This window comes from Alnus glutinosa, chromosome 14, assembly GCF_958979055.1.
Source record: "Alnus glutinosa chromosome 14, dhAlnGlut1.1, whole genome shotgun sequence".
NCBI classification, from domain to species: domain Eukaryota; kingdom Viridiplantae; phylum Streptophyta; class Magnoliopsida; order Fagales; family Betulaceae; genus Alnus; species Alnus glutinosa.
The window spans coordinates 13048205-13067499 of record NC_084899.1 but is presented as its reverse complement, the minus strand read 5'-3'; the positions used below and the strand labels follow the sequence as shown (position 1 = coordinate 13067499).

The following is a 19295-nucleotide window of genomic DNA, read 5'->3' as shown; positions in this document are numbered from 1 at the left end:
GCGAATATCAAGGAAGACAACGAATCACAAGGCAACACGTCACCGTACCGGAAACTGTACCAACAAAGTAAATGGAAGAACAGCTCTAACGGTCTAGGAGTGTTACAATACTCATTTAGCAAACCAAACGAGGTCATAATGTTTTGGAGTTTGTTGTGTTTGGTGTTCCATTTTGATGTGTCATCCTTTCATTAGAGGGCACAAAAGTCTTCTTTTGTGCAAAGTCCCAAAAAGTGAATGTTAAAGGTTTTTAATATTATTGTTTGAATTAAACGTTTCAAAAGGTTTAGTTTCACTTAAATTTAATGCATCGAATGCTTTGAGTAGCTAACTTTATTAATAAAAAATAGTATTTATTTAAAGTAGAGAGATATGTAAAGAGTTAGAGCAACAAAAGTAAATGTTTAGAGTTAAATTTAAAAATATTTTAATGAGTTCATTGTGAAGCCCTTATTTTATTTTTTCATCACATATGTATATATATATATATATATATATATATATATATATATAAATACTTTTTCCCTCTAAAGTCTCAATTTCTCTTTGCTATAATTAGGGAAAAAAAAATAGAAAGAGTAATCGTACTATTTATGTGCTTTATTCCATTGAGGGCTTACGCGACAGGCTACAGCTAAGTTGCCAAATGGAAGAGCCGGCTATGCACGAAGTCTCGGTTGAGTGGTGACGTCTACTGGAAGCCTCCACCCGAAAAGGACAGAGTCACAGAGAGAGAGAGAGAGGGGGAGTTGCTTCAGTTCTGGTTTATTATGGTGATCGATCTTGGTATCTGATGCCATTTCTTCTCCAAAGCCAGGCGTGTGTATTGAGAGAGGTTCGTTTTCTTTTACTTTCGTTTATTTCCGTTCTGTACAGAGCGATCTCATCCGGTTGAGAATAGAATCCATAGATTAAACTTCATTCCATGATTTCTGGTTCTCGGTTGAGTTATTGGCTTTGTTTACGAGTGTGATCTATTGCCTTCTTTTCATTTCTTTTAATTTCTATGAAATATGATCCGCACTAGGTAAATTGCTGCTTTCCCATTTCAATTCTATGATTATATTGCCTGAATTTGGAGGTATTTGATCCTATAGATTACTTATGATTTAATGGTGTGCGTCACACAAGCTGTAATTGCTGTTTCTGAGGCTTTGCAATGCGAGTGTGCGCGCGGGTTGTGTACTTCAATTTAAAGATGTAAATTCAGTTCCTGAGATTTGTGTATCTCTTCTTCTTCTTCTCTTGGATTTGTTCTACGGTTTAAGTGAAATGATATATCTGGAATTTCCAGATAAATTAGACCTTTAACAAGCTATCTTTGGTTTTCATGAGAACCTTCTTGAATCACTACGTTACTTGATTGAAAAGTTAACGATGGCTTACAAGGCATTTTCATATATGCTGTCCCATGTTTTTATCTTGGTCCCTACTTCAATGCAATTAGATGTCAATGTTAAATTGTGCATAAATTGATTATTGAGCACAAAATCTTAAAATTAGAAAGATATACCATCGTTTATTTCAGACTGTAAATGCCATTTGAGTTGATGATGAAAGGGTTTGAAGGTGAACCTTCTCTAACTTATTACTTGACATGCTTTTCTTATTGGTTAAACTGCCATTAGTGCATTTTGAGGTGTTACAGAGGTACAATTTATCTTTTCCTAGTTCAAAGTAGTGATCTAGGGACAAATAAGATGGTGTGAAGTCTCATTGCTTAAAGGACTTCTTTTAGTAAGGTGGAAATTTTGTATGTTACCACATTTTTGCATTTAATTCTAAGTCAGGAAGCTTCTAAATAGATTGCTTGCATGGCTGATCTTGATTGGTATAATTGTCTGAAACTGTACCAAACTGACAGCTTTTAACTTAAGCATGTCCCATTCCAGCTTTTAAAAGCACCTAATTCTAAAAATTTTTATTTTTAAGGAGACATTTTCAATTTTGATGAATATTATTCTCAAAATGTAATATTTTCTTATTATTTGGGGAAAACTTCACTTATAACCCCTGGCTTTCTTCACTTTTGCAATTAAGTACTCAAACTTTATAAAATGTCAATTTAGGGTATCAATCTTACGATTATTTTCAATTTTAACCATCCTTTAGAATTTTTCATTAAATCTTATCAAAATTCCTAAAATACCCGTGTTTTTTTTTTTTTTTTTAAAAAAAAAAATTGTAAATTTTTTCAAAGATTCAAGCATGGGTATTTTTTTTGCAAATTTCGTTAAATTCTGACCAACACCTAAATCCTTGCAAAATTTTTTTTTTGATAAGTAAGAGTACATTAAAAAACGCAAAGCGTAGTTAAGTACACATGGAGTATATAAGAGAAGCGGCTAAGAAGGAGAAGAAAAAAGAACAAGGAAATCATTAAAGCTAATCACTAATGGAGCTAGGAACGCAATAGTCCAAGAGAACAAAGAAAAACAAAGAAAAAAGTAATGAGCTTATCAATTGTCCTTTCTTTGTCCTCAAAATGTCTATCATTTTGTTCCCTCCACATGCACCACATAAGGCAAGAAGGAATGATCTTTCACCCAATAGCACTACGAGAGCGACCACCTGTCCACTAGCAAGCAAACAAATCTACTACGTGAAGATGCATAACCCAAGGAAGCGTGTGCTTAACACGCTATTTCTTTGGTTAGTGTTCAGTCTTTGCCACCTAGGTGTTTTTACTTTTGTAGACTTTCTAAATTTATTACCTGTTCCTCCCTTTTAAGGGCGCTCTTGTATACTTCCCGTGTATTAGGGTTGCGCCCCTCTGCGCTTTATTGATGAATTTGAAATTACTTATAAAAAAAAAAAAACCCAAGACAGCCTGAAGCGACTAAAAATAGCATTCCATAGAGCGCGTGCAACCTTATAATGTGGAAGGAGGTGATCTATAGACTCCCCATTCATTTTGCACATACAACATCTATCAATCACTATGACACACCTCTTTCTAAGATTATTCAATGTAAGGATCTTCCCTAGCACCACCAACCATGCGAAAAAGCCACTTTCAAGGGAACCTTGGTCCGCCAAATACTTTTCCAAGGGAAATGAACTACCTCTTTGCAAGCAAGGACCTTATATAAAGATCTAACATCAATTGATTCCTAACTACTAGTAACTGTAGGCGGCAGACTGTTTTCATGGTTTTGATTCATGGACAAAGGTAGCTGCAAATTTTTAACAATCATCACTTAAAATTTCTTATTTATTGTATGTATTGTCTAAGAATCAAGTTCAATGGAGAGGTGGTGTTGGGTGGAGGTGAAGTTGTTTGTGTTTACGGTGGTAGAAGGAGCCTCGGTGGTGAGAGTGGAAGAAAGGAGGAGGAATTTTTCAGGACTGGTTTTGCTTGGTGCTCAAAGTATTGGGTGGCTAGTTTCGACGATGGAGAGTCTGTTGTGGTTTCCGGGGGATAAGGATTTTGTTAGGTCTTTCAGGGAGGGGTCAAAGGTTCTCATTGTTAGACGAGGTGGTAATGTAGCTGGTAGATTCCTCGAAGTGGCTGTTTACGCTGTGGGGGGGTCGGAGAGGGTTTATTTGCATCCCTGAAGGATATGAGGGGCGGGGTTGGAGCAAATTTGTTCTTGAGCTGGGTAAGGTCAAAGATTTTCTCAATATTCCGAATGGGCATGGCACGGTTCGTTTAGCTTCAGTTCCAGAGAGGATTCGTGGAGCAGGTGTGGATGTCAATGAAGTTTCTGTCCCCTTTATCCCGGTTGGTTCTCCCTGCAAAAATGGAGTTTCTTCCTTCATGGAAGTACTGCGTAGAGGTGCCAAATGTCCGGGGGTGGAGAAGAAGCTGCCTCATCCAGTGGCTCCGGTAGGTGAGAAGCGCCGTGATCACTCGGTTGAGGAGGAGCTGTCCCGAACAGAGAAGCCATTGGAGAAGGATTTTTGTGACCGTTGTGGCGCAGAGAACGTGAAGGATGGGATGGGTGTCAGTTTGTTGCCTATGAAGTCTGCTGCTCGAGGCAAGGGTGGTAGCTTCTGTGGTGTTTCTGCAGTTTATCAACTGATAGGAGAAGAGCACACGTTTCCCTCTCTTTTGCTGTGGAAAAGCCAGCTGGAGAAGCTGAAGGTTGATGTGGATCAAGCTCTTAGCAGGGTTTGTGAAGGGCTTTTCTCGTTTGGGCCTGGGTCTAAGTCCAAGTGTGTTCGGCGGAAGAAAAAAAATTAAGAATAGGAAGAGAAGACTGCGTTGGGTTCCGAAAGCCCCGAAACCCAGCTCTTTTGACCCGTTAGCGGAATCGGTAGGGTGTCTTGAGGTGGGTCCATCGCCCACGTTGGACTGCGGCGGGTCTGAGAATCCTCCGGCAGTCTCTGAGCCTCCAGGTGGGTCGTGTCCCATGTTAACGGCCGGTCTCTCTGTTCCGGAGAATCAGTTTTCCAGTCCCGTGCAGGGCCCTCAGCCTGATTCTGTCGCAGCGGCTAGGGAGGATGGAGCGGGTCCGTCGGTGAGGATGGGTACTTCTCCGGTGACTCCAGAGGGTTCCGGTGGGTTGTCTTCTTCTACTGATGTCCACGATTTGGTTAGATTGGTCTATCAACCGGAACCTTTTTTTGGGGCTGTGTCTTCCGTTCTTGGTCTGGAGGGTCCGGAGGCCAATCTTGGTGTGGTCAACTCTCCGATGAAGGCAGAAGATGCGCTAGTGGTCGGGGTTGTTTCGGACCCTTCGGACACTTTGGTTGTTTCTGATTTTTCTCCCTCTCCTTCTTTGGTTCTGGCTCTCTCGGTTTGAGGTCTAGGAATGGGCTGGTTTTTGTTTCGATCTCTGAGGGGGAGGGTGTTTCTTCTGTGGGCATTCCAAGAGAGCAGGAGGGCTCAAAGGAGTTGTCCTCTTTCGGTTTCCATTCTGATTTCAGGTCTGTAAATGTGGAGGGTGGTTTAGGGGATAAGGTGGAGGGTTTGGGCCCATTCTCGGTTTTGCCTTTGGCAGTGGAGTTGGACAAGGATTCTGCTTCGAATGTGTCTCCTAGATGGGTGATGGAGAGGGTGACGGGTTACTACAAACTAGTAGGAGTGTCTTGTGACCAATTTGAAGATAAATTGTTGGCTTTGTTTGAACAAATTGAAGCCAAGCGGGACCAATCTTTGGTTGATTCTTTGGCTTTGGTTACCTCTGTATCAGGAGTAAAAGGCTAGAGGGAGATTAAGCGGCTGGATTGTTCCATTAACTATGAAAAGAAGGGAGAGCAATCTTATAGAAGGAGAGGAAAGGGCAAGGGCGTGTCTTGTGTTATGAAGCTTAAAATTCTTTCTTGGAATGTAAGGGGGATTAATGAGCTGGATAAAGGATTGCGTATTAAAGGGCTCATTAGAGAATGGAAGGTTGATTTGGTGTGTTTGATGGAAACAAAAATGGAAGTCATTACTAGTGAGGTGGTTCGAAGTTTATGGGGTTGCCATCATGTGGATTGGTGTTATATGGGGGCTAGTGGGGCATCATGTGGGATAGGAGGGTTGTGGAGAAGGTGGGTGAATGCATGGGACGGTATACCTTAGCTGTTTCATTGCGTAACGCTGAAGATAATTTCTTATGGGCTTTTGGGGGTGTGTATGGGCCTAATGATGATGGGGAGAGGAGGGTATTGTGGAATGAGATGGCTGGCTTGATGAGTTGGTGGGATAGACCGTGGTGCTTTGGGGGTGATTTCAATGTGGTGCGGTTTCCGAGTGAGCGATCGGGAGTTGGTGGTTTTTCTGCTGCTATGGAAGATTTCTCGGAGTTCATACATGGGCAGAGTTTGGTGGATATTCCTCTCCAAGGAGGGCAATTCACTTGGTCCAATAATCAGGTATGGTCTAAAATTGATAGATTTTTGTTATCTCCGGAGTGGGAAGAACATTACCCTGATGTATCACAAAGTCGTTTGCCTAGACTTTTATTAGACCATTTTCCTTTGATGTTGGATTGTGGATTGCATAGAGAGGGGAAAAATACTTCAAAATTTGAAAACATGTGGCTCAAATTTGTTGGCTTTGTAGAACAAGTGCAATGTTGGTGGGAGTCTTATGATTTTCAAGGTCTGCCGAGTTTTGTGCTAGCTAGCAAGTTGAAAGCTTTAAAAGTGGACTTGAAGATTTGGAATGCGGAGGTCTTCGGTGACGTGGGGAAGAAGAAAAAGGAATTATTAGAAGGTATTAAAGAGCTAGTGTTTTGAAGAAGCTCGGGGGTTAGCGGAGGCGGAGTGGGTTCAGAAGTCAGACATGATCAGGGAGCTGGAAAAAACTCTCTTGTTTGAGGAGGTTAATTGGAGGCAAAAATCTCGGGTTTTGTGGCTGAAGGAAGGGGATAATAACACTAAATTCTTTCATAGGGTGGCCAATTCGCATCGGAGGTACAATCATGTGGGAGTTTTGAGGATCAATGGGGCTTTGTCTTCTGATCTGGTGGTAATTAAGGATCATATTGTAAATTATTATGACTCTCTGTACACCGAGCATAGTTCGTGGCGGCCAAGGGTGGATGGTATTTCTTTCTCCTCCATTGATGCGGATGAGAGTCTTTGGTTAGAACGAGGTTTTGAGGAGCAGGAGGTGTGGGAGGTGGTGCGGGAGATGAACGGGGATAAGGCATCGGGTCCAGATGGTTTTTCTATGGCTTTCTTTCAGAAATGTTGGGGGTTCTCAAAAAAGATATTATGGCGGTATTTTCAGAATTTCATAATAGTTGCCAGTTTGAGAGGAGTTTGAATGCAACTTTTGTTTCCCTTATTCTTAAGAAGGCTGATGCTTTGGAGGTTAAGGACTTTAGGCCTATCAGTTTGGTGAGAGGGGTCTATAAAATTATTTCTAAGGTCCTTGCTAATAGGCTCAAATCAGTGTTGGGGAAAATTATTTCGAACTCTCAGAATGCTTTTGTTGGTGGTAGGCAAATTTTGGATTCGGTTCTTATAGCCAATGAATGTCTGGATAGCCAAAGGCGGTCATGGGAGGCTGGATTATTGTGCAAACTGGATTTGGAGAATGCTTATGATCACGTGAATTGGGATTTCCTCCTTTACATGCTTCAGAGGTGTGGGTTTGGGGAGAGGTGGAGGAAATGGATTAAATTTTGCGTTTCTACGGTAAAATTTTCCATTTTGGTAAATGGCGTCCCTTCTGGTTTTTTTCAGATCTCGCGGGGGATTAGGCAAGGTGATCCTCTTTCTCTTATGCTGTTTGTAGTGGTTATGGAAGCTCTTAGCAGGATGTTGAATGTGTCTATGCTCCAAGGCTTGCTTTCAGGCTTCTCAGTGGGCTTCATGAGTAATGAAGCTTTAGTGGTGAATCATTTACTGTTTGCGGATGATACCTTAATTTTTTGTGGAGCACAAGCCGAGCATATTCGAAATTTGAGGTGTACCTTCTTATGTTTCGAAGCAGTGTCAGGGTTGAGGATCAATTTAGACAAATTCGAATTGGTCCCTATTGGAGAGGTGGAAGATGTAGAGTCTTTGGCTCATATTTTGGGTTGTAGAATTGGGTCTCTGCCGATGGCTTATTTGGGTATGCCGTTGGGGGCGTCGTTCAAATCTATTTCTATTTGGAATTGGGTTATTGAGAAGGTGGAACGAAGGTTGGCTAGTTGGAAGAAACTATATTTGTCTAAGGGTGGTAGGGTAACTTTGATTCACAGTACTCTTTCTAGCATTCCTACTTATTATTTATCTCTGTTCCCTATTCCTGTGAGTGTAGCTAAGAAACTGGAGTGGCTTCAAAGGGAGTTTCTGTGGAGTGGTTTGGGTGATGAGACTAAATTTCATTTAGTCAATTGGCATCGAGTCTGTACTCCAATTAAGGCTGGTGGACTGGGTGTTCGTAATGTTATTAATTTTAATCAAGCCTTATTGGGGAAGTGGATTTGGAGGTTCTCTCAGGAGCGTGATGCTTTGTGGAGATCGGTGATTGAGGTGAAGTACGGGAGTGTGAGGGGAGGTTGGTGTTCTTTACCGGTTACGGGGCCTTATGGTGTCAGTGTTTGGAAGTTTATTCAAAGGGGTGGGATAGTGTTGCCAAGTTTTTGCGTTTTGAGGTGGGTGATGGGTCTCATATTCGCTTTTGGCATGATCTTTGGTGTGGGGACAAGCCTCTCAAGCTCTGTTTTCCAGCTTTGTACTCTATTGCGCGTTCTCCTGATGCTTGGGTGGTGGATAATTTATCTGTGGTAGGAGGCGTGGTTCATTGGAATGTTCTCTTTACGCGCTATGCTTAGGATTGGGAGGTGGAGATGGTGATGTCCTTCTTTGATCAGTTATACTCTACTCGGGTTCGGCATGGGGAGGTTGATAGGGTGGTGTGGAATCCTTCCAAGATGAGGAATTTTGAAGTAAAGACTTTCTACAAAGCTTTAGTTTGTCACGAGGTGGCCTCTTTTCCTTGGAAGGGTATAGGGCGTGTTAAAGCTCCGAAGCGGGTGGCCTTCTTTGTTTGGACAGCGGCTTTAGGAAAGATCTTAACTCATGACAATTTACGTAGGCGTGGTATTGTGGTGGTATTGTGGTGTGTTATGTGTAAAAAGCATGGGGAGTCCGTTGATCACCTTCTTCTTCATTGTGATGTGGCACGGGTTGTTTGGAGTTTTTTTTTATAGCTTGTTCGTGGTGAAGTGGGTTATGCCTAGTAGTGTTGTGGATTTATTGAGTGGTTGTGGCACTTTGCTGGGTCGTGGTCCTGTTTTTCGTATTTGGAAGCAGGTTCCTTTATGTGTTTTGTGGGGCTTGTGGCGTGAGAGAAATTCTAGGCTTTTTGAGGATGTGGAGGTTTCGGTTGGGGCTATTTGTAGAAAGGTGCTTAATTTGTTATATCTTTGGGTGTCGGCGCATAGTTCGGGTAGTTTGTTGTTCGCTAACTTTTTACTTTCTTGTTCTTTCATTTCCTCTGTTTAGGGGCACTTTTGTATATTTCCTGTGTACTAGGGTTGCATCCCTCTGCACTTTTTAATGAATTCTTACTTATATAAAAAAAAGAGATCTAACATCAAAGTTCCCTTTGTGAGAAGGAGACCACCAAAGCTAGTCTTCCCCTTCACGACTCACTCTAATGGAATACAACAAGGTGAAAAAGGAAGTCAAGACGTCCACCTCCCAGTTGTGGGCCGCTTGAATAAAGCTAACATCCCACTGAAAGGAACCACTCTTCGAAACCAAATGAGTTGCAACAAGCGCATCCTTGTCACAAGCTATGCTATACAAAATCGGGAAAGTTTCCTTGAGGGGCATCTCTCCACACTACACATCATCTTAAAATCTGATCCTAGACCCATTTCCCAAAATAAGTCTGGTATGACTACAAAACAAACGCCACCCTTTATGTCTTTCCAATGCCCCACTCCGTAAGACTTAGGGAGATCTAAGAAACACCACCTAGCCCAAGCAGTACCGTACTTTGAAAGATGGATACCTTAAATTAACATTTTTTACAGTTTGAGTACTTAATTGTAAAAGGGATGAAAGATCAGGGGTTATAAGGGAAGTTTTCCCTATTATTTGTTTTCTTTTTCAATTTGTTTTGGATCATTGGATCTCTTGGATACTGAAATTATTAATTCCTAATGATGATACCATTTCCACATGTCAGTGCATTAACCAGAGCTTTTAATAAAGGTGCTATGGAGGAGATTGATGTGCCTCAAGTCACAGTATAACAGCTTTTCATGTCATCGTGCTTCTGAAAGAGGAATTTGTGGGAACAGAAAGTTGGGAATATTCTTCTGCATGTGTATTTCTCCATCTTCTTGACTTACACCACAGCCTTAAGTTATGCTAAAGGTCTTGAGTTTCTTTTACAGCTGGAACAAAAGCTTTATTTACTTGTCAATTTTATGTTGCAGTAGTGCTTGTTATCTTTGCCACAGAAACACACAATGGGGACATTGGCCTCCTGAGCTTGATTAAGTAGAATATATTGAAGCCAAATGGTGCAATAATCTGATATGCAAGTTGCGTGTTTGAATCCAAAGACTTGACTAATTTGATGGGCATGGAAAATTTGTTAAATGATGGAGTCAGCAATGAGGATTGCTTACCCATTGAGAGTGAAGAATTAGGGACTCATCCACGCCATAGTCTAGACAAGGAGGCAGGCCTGCCAGCCTGTCGTGTATGCCAATGTTCTGAATCTGACAAAAGAGGGGATGTTGCATTAGGATTTTTGGGAATCATTTCTCCTTTACAAGAAGCAAGTAAAAGCTATGGGGAGGTGAAGCCTGGTAGCAAGGAAGTTTTTAAAGATGTTGAAAGTAGATTATCCCTCAAAAAGAATGCTGGAAGAGAAGCTGGGCTTGTGGAGTTTATTAGTCCTGACGGAGAGGTTTTCATTTGTAATACTGACTTGGAGATGGGTTCATGTTACCATCATGACACATTGGTGGAGCTTGGTTGCTCTTGCAAAAATGACCTTGCTTTAGTACACTATGCTTGTGCTCTAAAATGGTTTGTTAACCATGGATCCACTGTTTGTGAAATCTGTGGACATGTTGCGAAAAATATTAGAACTGCTGACTTCAAAAAGGTTGTGGGTTCTTTGAAAGAATACGAAGCATTGAGAGAAAGGACTGCTAGTGGAGAACCCAATCCTGCACTGGTGCATACAAGTACAGGTGTGGATCCTGATGCTGTTGCTGCTATCCGAAGGCAACGGCTTATTGAGATTTCATTGTGGTTTAATCCACATAATAATATTAACTACAATATTTCTGCTGCAGTTTCACAGGTTGCATCTGAACAACCTGTGAATACTGTCTCTGAAGATGTTGTCCCTGATGAAAATCCTGCAACTAAGTGGGCTGTAGAAGGTACTGGGATTCTACTTGCTACAGGGCTTCTTACTGTTACTCTTGCATGGCTCATTGCCCCTCGTGTTGGGAAGGTAAGTTCGATTAAGTGTTCTTTTTGTTTATTAAGAATACAGTGCACACAGGGAACTTTGCAATCACATGGAAATTCAATTTATAGGGTTATTAGCTCGTCTTATGTGTAGAGGCATTTTAATTCTTTGGTCCGGATTAAAATACTTTCCAAAGTTTAGGCACCTTGTGCCATTCAAGATGAACATGGCAAGTGATAGAAATGATAGGAACTACTGGAATATCACTTTGTCTATTTGTTCTGTCAATTCTGTGTCATGCTGGTTGGAGTTGCATGTGCTGTTTGGCACTTTGCAAATATTGTTAATTTGTTATAAGCTAACGGTGCCAAATATTGTTTCCTGTACAGTAGCTTGTGTAAATGCATGGCAGAATTTCTATTAACTAGCAAGTGGTAAGATTGGTGTTTATTTATTGGACACAGCCAAGCACTAACACCACATTGGTTTCGTTCCTAAGGAAAAGAATAGAATGTTTGGTTTGTCAAAAGGGGCAGAAAAGAAAAGGAATGTGAGGAAAAGATGCCAACATTTTCCTCTTAGGTCCACCAAAGTATTCTCTCCAGACTAGGTCAGATCTGGAGACAACGTTGGGTGTAAGGAAGAGAGGACTGAAACTTCATTTTTCTTCCCTCTATTTTCTCTCCACCTTTTTTAATAGCTAAAAAATTGAAAAAATAATAAATTCTTGGTTTCTTTTCTTCAGTACTCCCTACTTCTCTTCACTGTATTTTCTAATTGTAAAATGTGCCAAATGGAGAATAATACAGTTGCTATTATAACCACTTTTATAAGGAAATCGTGCCTGGATCTATGTAATCGACATAAATACATTTATGCTTGTGTGCATGTATTCATACAGAATTACATACATGCATACTGATAAGCAAGTCATGTCCAGATTTATTTTATATATTAATATGCATACATTCATAATAAGAATATATTCATAGAACAATCACTATCATACCCTTATGCATGTATTTATATAAATAAATCCAGGCATGATTTTCTTGAGGGAGAAATCTAGCATATTTCAACAGATATATCCCCAAAATTACTAGGTGCATTTCCCCCCCAATGTGTTAAGCAGGGCGTACCTACGTTAGTCCTTGGGGGTTTTCGGCATCCTCAAAATTTTTTAGAACTCCTATAATTACTTTTTATACCGTGGCCCGGTCAAATGTTTAACTTTTCACCCCCAGATGACATGACTACTCTTATGTCAAATCTTTTTAATTTAAACATAATTTTTTTTTGGTACATGTTTATGGCAAACTAAGAAACTTTTGTATTCGAAAGGAGAGTTCTTTTTTAAGATGATCTTATAGATGTGTAACTTTTCTATATAGTTATGACTTGTAACTTGGTATGAAAATAAATTTAAGACTAGTCTGATTTTATTTTACATTAACGCATGTGCACACACACAGAGAATATATGTATCTATGTGTTTATTTATTTACGTGGGTTTGGGACCCCCACATAAAAAATCCTGGTTCCACCCTGGTGTTAAGCATGTGAGTTTGCATTTTCTTGTAAATCAAATTTAGCTCTATACCTCTTATTGACTATTGCTGGGTGCTGTGATATTTTGAGCCAAGAAGAACTAGAATAACGTCATTATGAGTTGGAGATTTCCTGTTGTGGACGTCAGTTTTGTGAAATATATCAAGTGTTGGGATGTATTACTTTCTTGGTTTGATTTGTGTTATCTGGTTTATTATTGATGAGCTACTCTCTTAACTTATAGTGCTTTGATGGTTAAAGAGTAGATTGGTTGGATTTATATAATGCAGCTGTCTGTTTTTTTCTCTCCCTCTTGACCAGTTCTTCATCTTTGCAAATATTTTTATTTCACTTGTTTGGTAAATGATACTTCCTATATGTGTGACCCATTTTCAAGACATCTTGTAAAATGGTGAATGAAAATAGGAATATGATTATATAAGCCTCTAATATATTGTATGTCTACATCCTAATTATTAAAGAAAAAATTGCAGATCGTCATAGTTATCATATACTTACGATTCTGGCTAGGAGCTATTAACTGCTAAGAAAAATGCTGGCTTCTTTTTTTTCATTTCTTTCTTTCTTTTCTTTCCTTTTTTCTTTTTTCTTTTTTCTTTTTCCTTTTTTTTTTTTTTTTTTTTTTTTTTTTTTTTTTTTTAAAAAAAAAATATACATCTAAGGATATCCATTTATATTGTTTTTCAGTGGTGCTTGTGTTTATCACTTTAGTCATCATGTCTTTATTTTATGCTTTATTTGACACGTTCTTCTTTGATATGCAGAAAACTGCCAGAAGTGGTCTTCATATTCTCCTTGGAGGCATTTGTGCTCTAACCGTTGTGGTTTTCTTTCGCTTTGTAAGTAGTTTAGATTTTGAGATTGTGCTTCAGGTCTTCCATTAACTGTAATTGCTCAGAGAAAAACGCTAGTTATGTTTGTGCTATCACCTTAGAAAGACTAGTCAATTTAAAACTAACATAGAATCACTTATAAAAAGGCTAGTTTTACCTAGTAAGTAAGCAATGTGAGACTTACCGCTCATGAACATCTCTTATAAACCATCAATTCTATGTGAGCTACTCATCTTTCTAATATGGAATCAGAGTATTACAAACTCCCCACTTATATCCCTGATGTCCTCGTCAGGACCACATCATATTGTGCTGACAGTACCATATGACGTATTACTAGGTGGCTCTGATACCATTTGTAATAGCCCAGAGAAAAGAGTTAGCCACATCTGTGCTATCACCCCAAAAGAACTAGTCAATTTGGAGCTTATCTAGAATCACATATAAAGTCCAATTTCACTTAGTAAGCAAGCACGTGGGACTATCTCTTATAAACCACCCACTCTCTACGTGGATTACTCCCATTTTGGGACCATAATATTATACTTACATTAAAGAAATTTAATAGGCTTTACAAACTTTGTTGATGAACAAATCGGAATTAGAGTGCATATGATTTTTTGAGGATCCCAAGAGAGTGCCTTTTTTCTATTTTGTTGATAAAAAATGATGCTAGATTCCCTTAATTTTCAATTACAAAAGAACATGAGGGTCTTTAGTGAGGAAGATACTAGATAAGAGTTTTCTATTTTTTGGGGTTTTTGGGCAGGGGGTGTTAAGTTTTCATGTAATTCATTTTCAGGTTGAGTAATTGCTCTTTCAAGTTTCCAATACATCTCTCACGATTTAGTGGATCTACCGACATGTTATATTAGTAGATATTTGTATTTCCTAGGTTGCATCTGGCAAATAACTTAGGCTGAAGGTTTTTCCTCCCTTCAACAACAGCACCTGTAGCTGCAGATTATCCAGTCAGCAGTGGCAATGAAGCAGGTGCCATACAAGCCAAAGAGAGTGCATTTCTATGATGACTCACCTGTTTGCTTCATCTCTCAACCAAAATTTGCCCTGATTTCTGGGGCATAAGTTAATTGCTCCTTATCCATTAGTTAATGTCTGCTTGACTTGGTTCACTATTCCAACAAAATTTTGACAATTCAATTTGAGAACAGGGCCTGAGAGGTGGGATTAGGGTCACCCTGATTTTCAAGCTACTGTTTGAAGTGAAAAATCTTAGATTTTTTACAATAATGGATTAAAAATCTTAATGTGTCTGTGTGAGAATAGTTTTTTTTTCTTCTTTGTTCTAGAGTTTTAGTGGTTTATTTTTTCTGACTAGCATATTACTGTTTCTGCTCAAAAGCCTGAGCTGGTATATAAATAAGCAGGTCGGGTGATAAAAGTACCTTTCTTACTCTTGGCACCACACAATGAAAAATGAAAGCTCGGCCTTTTGAAAACATGGGCATGCACTCACTCACATGCTCATGTCTCCTCATTTGAGACAATAATATCACTTGGATTAACAATGTGCAAACATTTAAAATTATGAGGGACTGGAAATGTCAAAATCCCAAGGCGCTTTTTCCCCCTGGTTTGGATATTTAAAATTCTTAAAGCTCAGTCCAAACCCCTTTTGTTTGCTTTGTGTTCATCCTCAACCTCGATCTCAATTCTTATGATCAGCTTCCTATATTCTAGGTGTCATAACTCAGATTAAGGGGGCCCCGGCGCTGGAAGCTATGGGTTTTTCATTAGCCTCTTTTCCGGCGTTAAAAGAGCGTTCCTCTCCCTATCCTCCCGTTTTTTCTGCTACAGAGTTACTCGTGGAAAAGTCCTTTACTCCGTCCAGTTTTGAAGCTTCTAACGTGTTGTCGACGGCCGATACTTCTGCTTCCAAGGGCTTTGGTGTCCTTTCAAGGGCTGCGACGCTGAGTGTTCAACCAACTGTCTCTGCTTTGGTGAGGTCAGCTCTGGGTGGAGTGGAGATCCTCCTTTGCCGCCTTCGTCTGAGACAACTCCTTCGGCTCTTGTTGGGTTTGATCCAGCTCTCGACAACTGCTCTTCAGGCGCGGACGCTCTAGGTGAAAGACTGCGTTACTCTCTCCTTGTGATGTCGGAGTCTGGCGTGCCTATTTACCTGTCAGAATTCAAGTCGGTGCTTAAATTCTCTCGGAAGAACAAGGTTGGCAAATTGGATAAGCATCTGCTTGCGGAGGCTCGTGAGACTTTCAGTGTTCCCAAGGATATTTCCGGGCCGTTATGTGGGGTTGTCTCCAAGCCCTTGTCAGCTCCTGCTAAGTCTATGTTTGCTCAAGACGAGGGCTATCAGCTTCTCCTTCGGCGTGGCTTCCTTCTCCCAAGAGACACGGCTCTTCCTCTGTCAGAAGTGGGTGTGGTTCCACTCTCTTTGGTCCAGTCTGTACTTGGGTGCTTGCCTTTTTTGTCTTTCTCAGAGGTGAGTGAATCTTTGCAGGGAGGTGGTTTTGAAGAGATTGGTGGTCCTCCCGAGGTGGCGATTGATCTTAACTTCTGTTGTAATACTTTGGGGGTCTCCCACTAGGGGAATGTGAATGGCTTTTTAGACTTCATGACTCTAATTGATGGGGGGCATTGTCTAGAGGCCTCTGTTTCCTCTTATAAGTTTAAAGGGAGTTGTGAAGTGAAGAACCTAGAGTGCTCAATTAATTATGATGCTAGAGGTTTTGGTTCTAGCCAGGGCAAGGCAAAGTGGCATAATGTGATGTATTAGTCTTTGGGTTTTGTGGGCTGGTTTTGTAGGGGTTTTTGGGGTTTCCTTCTGTTTGAGTTTTTCGGGTGTTTTTCCCCTTCCCCTCTCTTTCCTGTTTTGGTGTCCTTTTGTATACTTCCTGTATACTTAGGGGTGCCTTTACGCTTTTTATAAAATTCTCTACTTATCAAAAAAAAAAAAAAAAAACTCAGATTAAGGGGGAAAGGGGACAAATGTTGAACTGCTGAGAATTTTTACCTAGAGGAAAGAGAGTAGAAGTTTCTAAAGATAAGATGATGGAGAGAGATGAGAGAAAGACCAGTTAGAGAAGGTAGGGCCATTCTGAGTTTCAAAGAAACTCAATTCCATCCATTCTGTTGATACTCCTTGTTAGCTTTTGCTTAGAAAGGGAGGTCTTCAGCTTTTCCTCGTGGGGTGAGTTGAGAAACCCTCGTTGGGTGACAGATGGATCCATTGTGTTTGATGTAGTGTCTTTGGCGAGAGTGGAATGCCCGAAGCTTTGATGACCGTGAAAATGGCTTGCTAGATTTGAAAAAGTTGGTGCTCGAAACCTTGTATACATGGAGAGGCATGGCATACTTCGTCTGTTTCTACTTTTTCTGAGTTTTTAGGGTTATGTTCTTCTTTCTGTATAGGTTAGGAGTTTCTTTTTAAACTTTATGTGTACTTAGGTTGCATCCTTTTGCGCTTTATATTCATTATTTATCAGAAAAAAAAGAGAGGTTTTATCCTGCCATACTATTGCGCTGCTTTACCTAGACGGGCATGCCCGTGTGCGCAAGCACGCACACTCACAAAGCACTTTGAATATGACATCAGGCATAGAGAATGTGCAACTCACTTGGGCACGTTGTTTACCATTATTGTCTATGGATTAAAGCCTTGGGCATCTTTGACTATGAGGCTGCTTATTATGGAAGGGAAGAGGCTTGTTAAGGCTTGCAGCTGATAGGATTTACCTTTGAGAGGTTACTATACCTAATTTTAAGACAAATTCAAGTCAGATTCTGTGGTTGGGGTTGTGGAACTGAAGTTGTGTGCCACCTTAAATTTGATTCCAAAAGCAAGTCATAACTAATATGTAACATTGGCCATAGGGCTTGTATTTTTTTTTTCTTGACCAATAAGATTTACTAGAAATTCTTAGCCATCTCAAGTTTCATCTACATGGATTCTTTTCTGTGAATTAATTGATACATAATCAGAACATTTTAGATGTTATTTGAAGTATTTTGTCATCCAGATATTATTTGCAGTTGTAACTGAATTCCAATTGGAATGTAGCAAGTATGGATTTCATTCTGTCCAGAGTCTGATAATTTTGATTTTGAATTTTGCAGTTTGTGCTTACCAGAATCAAGTATGGACCTGCACGCTACTGGGCGATCTTGTTTGTCTTTTGGTTTCTTGTCTTTGGCATATGGGCTTCGCGGACACATGGTGCTCATGCGACATGATTTTGTCAGCATAATGCATGTGTAAGTTATGTTTAATGGCACTGGAAAATAGTGGTTTTTGAGAATTTCTTAAAAGGGCATGTTAGTAAGAAATCCAGAACACACTTGTTGGAGTTGGAAATGTTGGGAGTCATGGGATTGGTGTTGGTCCATTGTGTATTATATTATAAATATTATTGTATATGATTTTTGGAAAGAGATGATGCATAATACGTCCTCCAGCGGAACATACCCTAAGAAATAAGAAAAGGGCATTGTACAGTTGTGAAAGTTAAAGCTATCCCTACCGACCAGCAATGCTCGATTATCGATTATAGATGGAAATGGAGAACGGGGACACATGTATGGGGACTCTTGACACTTGAATTATAAGTGTTCTTGCGATCACCTTATACAAAGACCACTCATTGACTTAGGTATCGAAGCTATCCCTTGCCAACACGTTCCGACAAGCTTTTGTGTTTAATTCTTCAATTGTTTCGGAAATATAAAGATTTCACTAGTCAGAAAACTGTTTCAACATTTTCTTCTCCTAAATCTAATCAATCGGTTAAGTTTTGATGCTTATTGCCTTTGCAGATTTATGGAATATTAAGATGATGAATTAATTAAGCGGCTTATTGATATTTCGTGTACTTAGAGAAGAAGTTTTTCTACGTCCATAGTAAGAGCAACCTTAGAGTGAAAAGACCAAATATTAAGGCTGTAATACGTATCTGATTAACCTTGGAAAATTAGGAATTCATGGACCGATGATTAATGACTAGTTTTAGTAGTGAGGATCTAATATGCCAAATCAAAAGTGATGGTGTTTTCGTAGTACACTAAGAGCCCCAGTTAAATATATTAAGATTTTGGATAAATACCTAGAACGGTTTTCTTGAGAAAGATCTATATTCCAAGGATAGAAAATTATCTTATGACAACTGATAGCGATTCATCTGAAGAATGAACCCAAGCTCTTAATCTTGAGTCAATTGTAGACCCTAATTCGGTAAAAGTAGAGAAATATTCTTAAATGATCCCTGAAGCCTGGACAATGAATAAGAGAAGAACTCCTCCTTAGTCAAAAGGAATAATAAGACCGTAACAGGGCAACTTCATAAGGGAGTCTACTATGTTCCCAAAATAGGTAGATAGCTATATCTATGTTTACTATCTCTTTACGGGACTAGTAGTGAATGAAATGGTCTACAAAAGCTAATCTTTGTTTATGTTTGAATAAACTATGTTGTTTTGTTTAAATGTTTGTTACCAGAATGACATGGTACATAAATATGCCACCTCAACGTTGTTCGCTCCATGGACAAAACCGAGATGCACCTCACTACAAAATTGTTGATGGTGAATCTCTACCACCACCTCCACCATTTTATGATGGAATGCACTTTGCTTTGGCCCAATTCATGGCTGAAACTGATGTGAGTTTTAAAGTACTCGCAAGCGCATGAATTGTATGTAGCAAAGTGTATGCAAGTGCGAGACTGTATCCACATGGAAGTGTGTGCAAACAAAAATCAATTCCTATTTAAATGAACCTTATTTTAACCTAGTTCCGCGTTTTAGATTTTTTTTTTTGAAAAAAAGAAGAAGGTAAAGATGAGTAAATAAACAAAGAGAAAAGTATTAAAGTTTTGGAATCCACCAAACCGAATCAAACATTACATTCTTGCACTCTATTCATAAATCCGATTCAAATGTGTTTGTTATTCAAGTTCTTTAACAATAAATCGTGAAATCATTCGATGAATTCTCAAAAATAAATCACAACGATTACCCCTTTGAGAAGAAATTATCTATTGTATTCGTTTCTCAAACAAATCACAATGGATATCCATTCTCAAAGAAATAAATCGATGTATCCATCT

At 39.6% G+C, this 19295-nt stretch overlaps 1 protein-coding gene across 6 annotated transcripts; it reads left to right on the top strand.

Moving 5' to 3' along the window:
- Positions 1-585: 585 nt before the first annotated feature.
- LOC133856963 (uncharacterized) lies at positions 586-17623 on the top strand. 6 transcript variants are annotated; one of them, XM_062292033.1, is made up of 5 exons: positions 586-835; positions 9595-9709; positions 9825-10858; positions 13150-13224; positions 17311-17623. In XM_062292033.1, exons 3-5 carry the CDS (start codon positions 9965-9967, stop codon positions 17425-17427), a joined length of 1086 nt encoding a protein of 361 aa, XP_062148017.1. In that variant the 5' UTR covers positions 586-835; positions 9595-9709; positions 9825-9964; the 3' UTR covers positions 17428-17623. The 6 variants fall into 6 exon arrangements, with proteins under 6 accessions (XP_062148017.1, XP_062148016.1, XP_062148015.1 ...); XM_062292032.1 differs by having other exon boundaries at positions 9822-10858; XM_062292031.1 differs by having other exon boundaries at positions 9569-9709.
- Positions 17624-19295: the final 1672 nt, after the last annotated feature.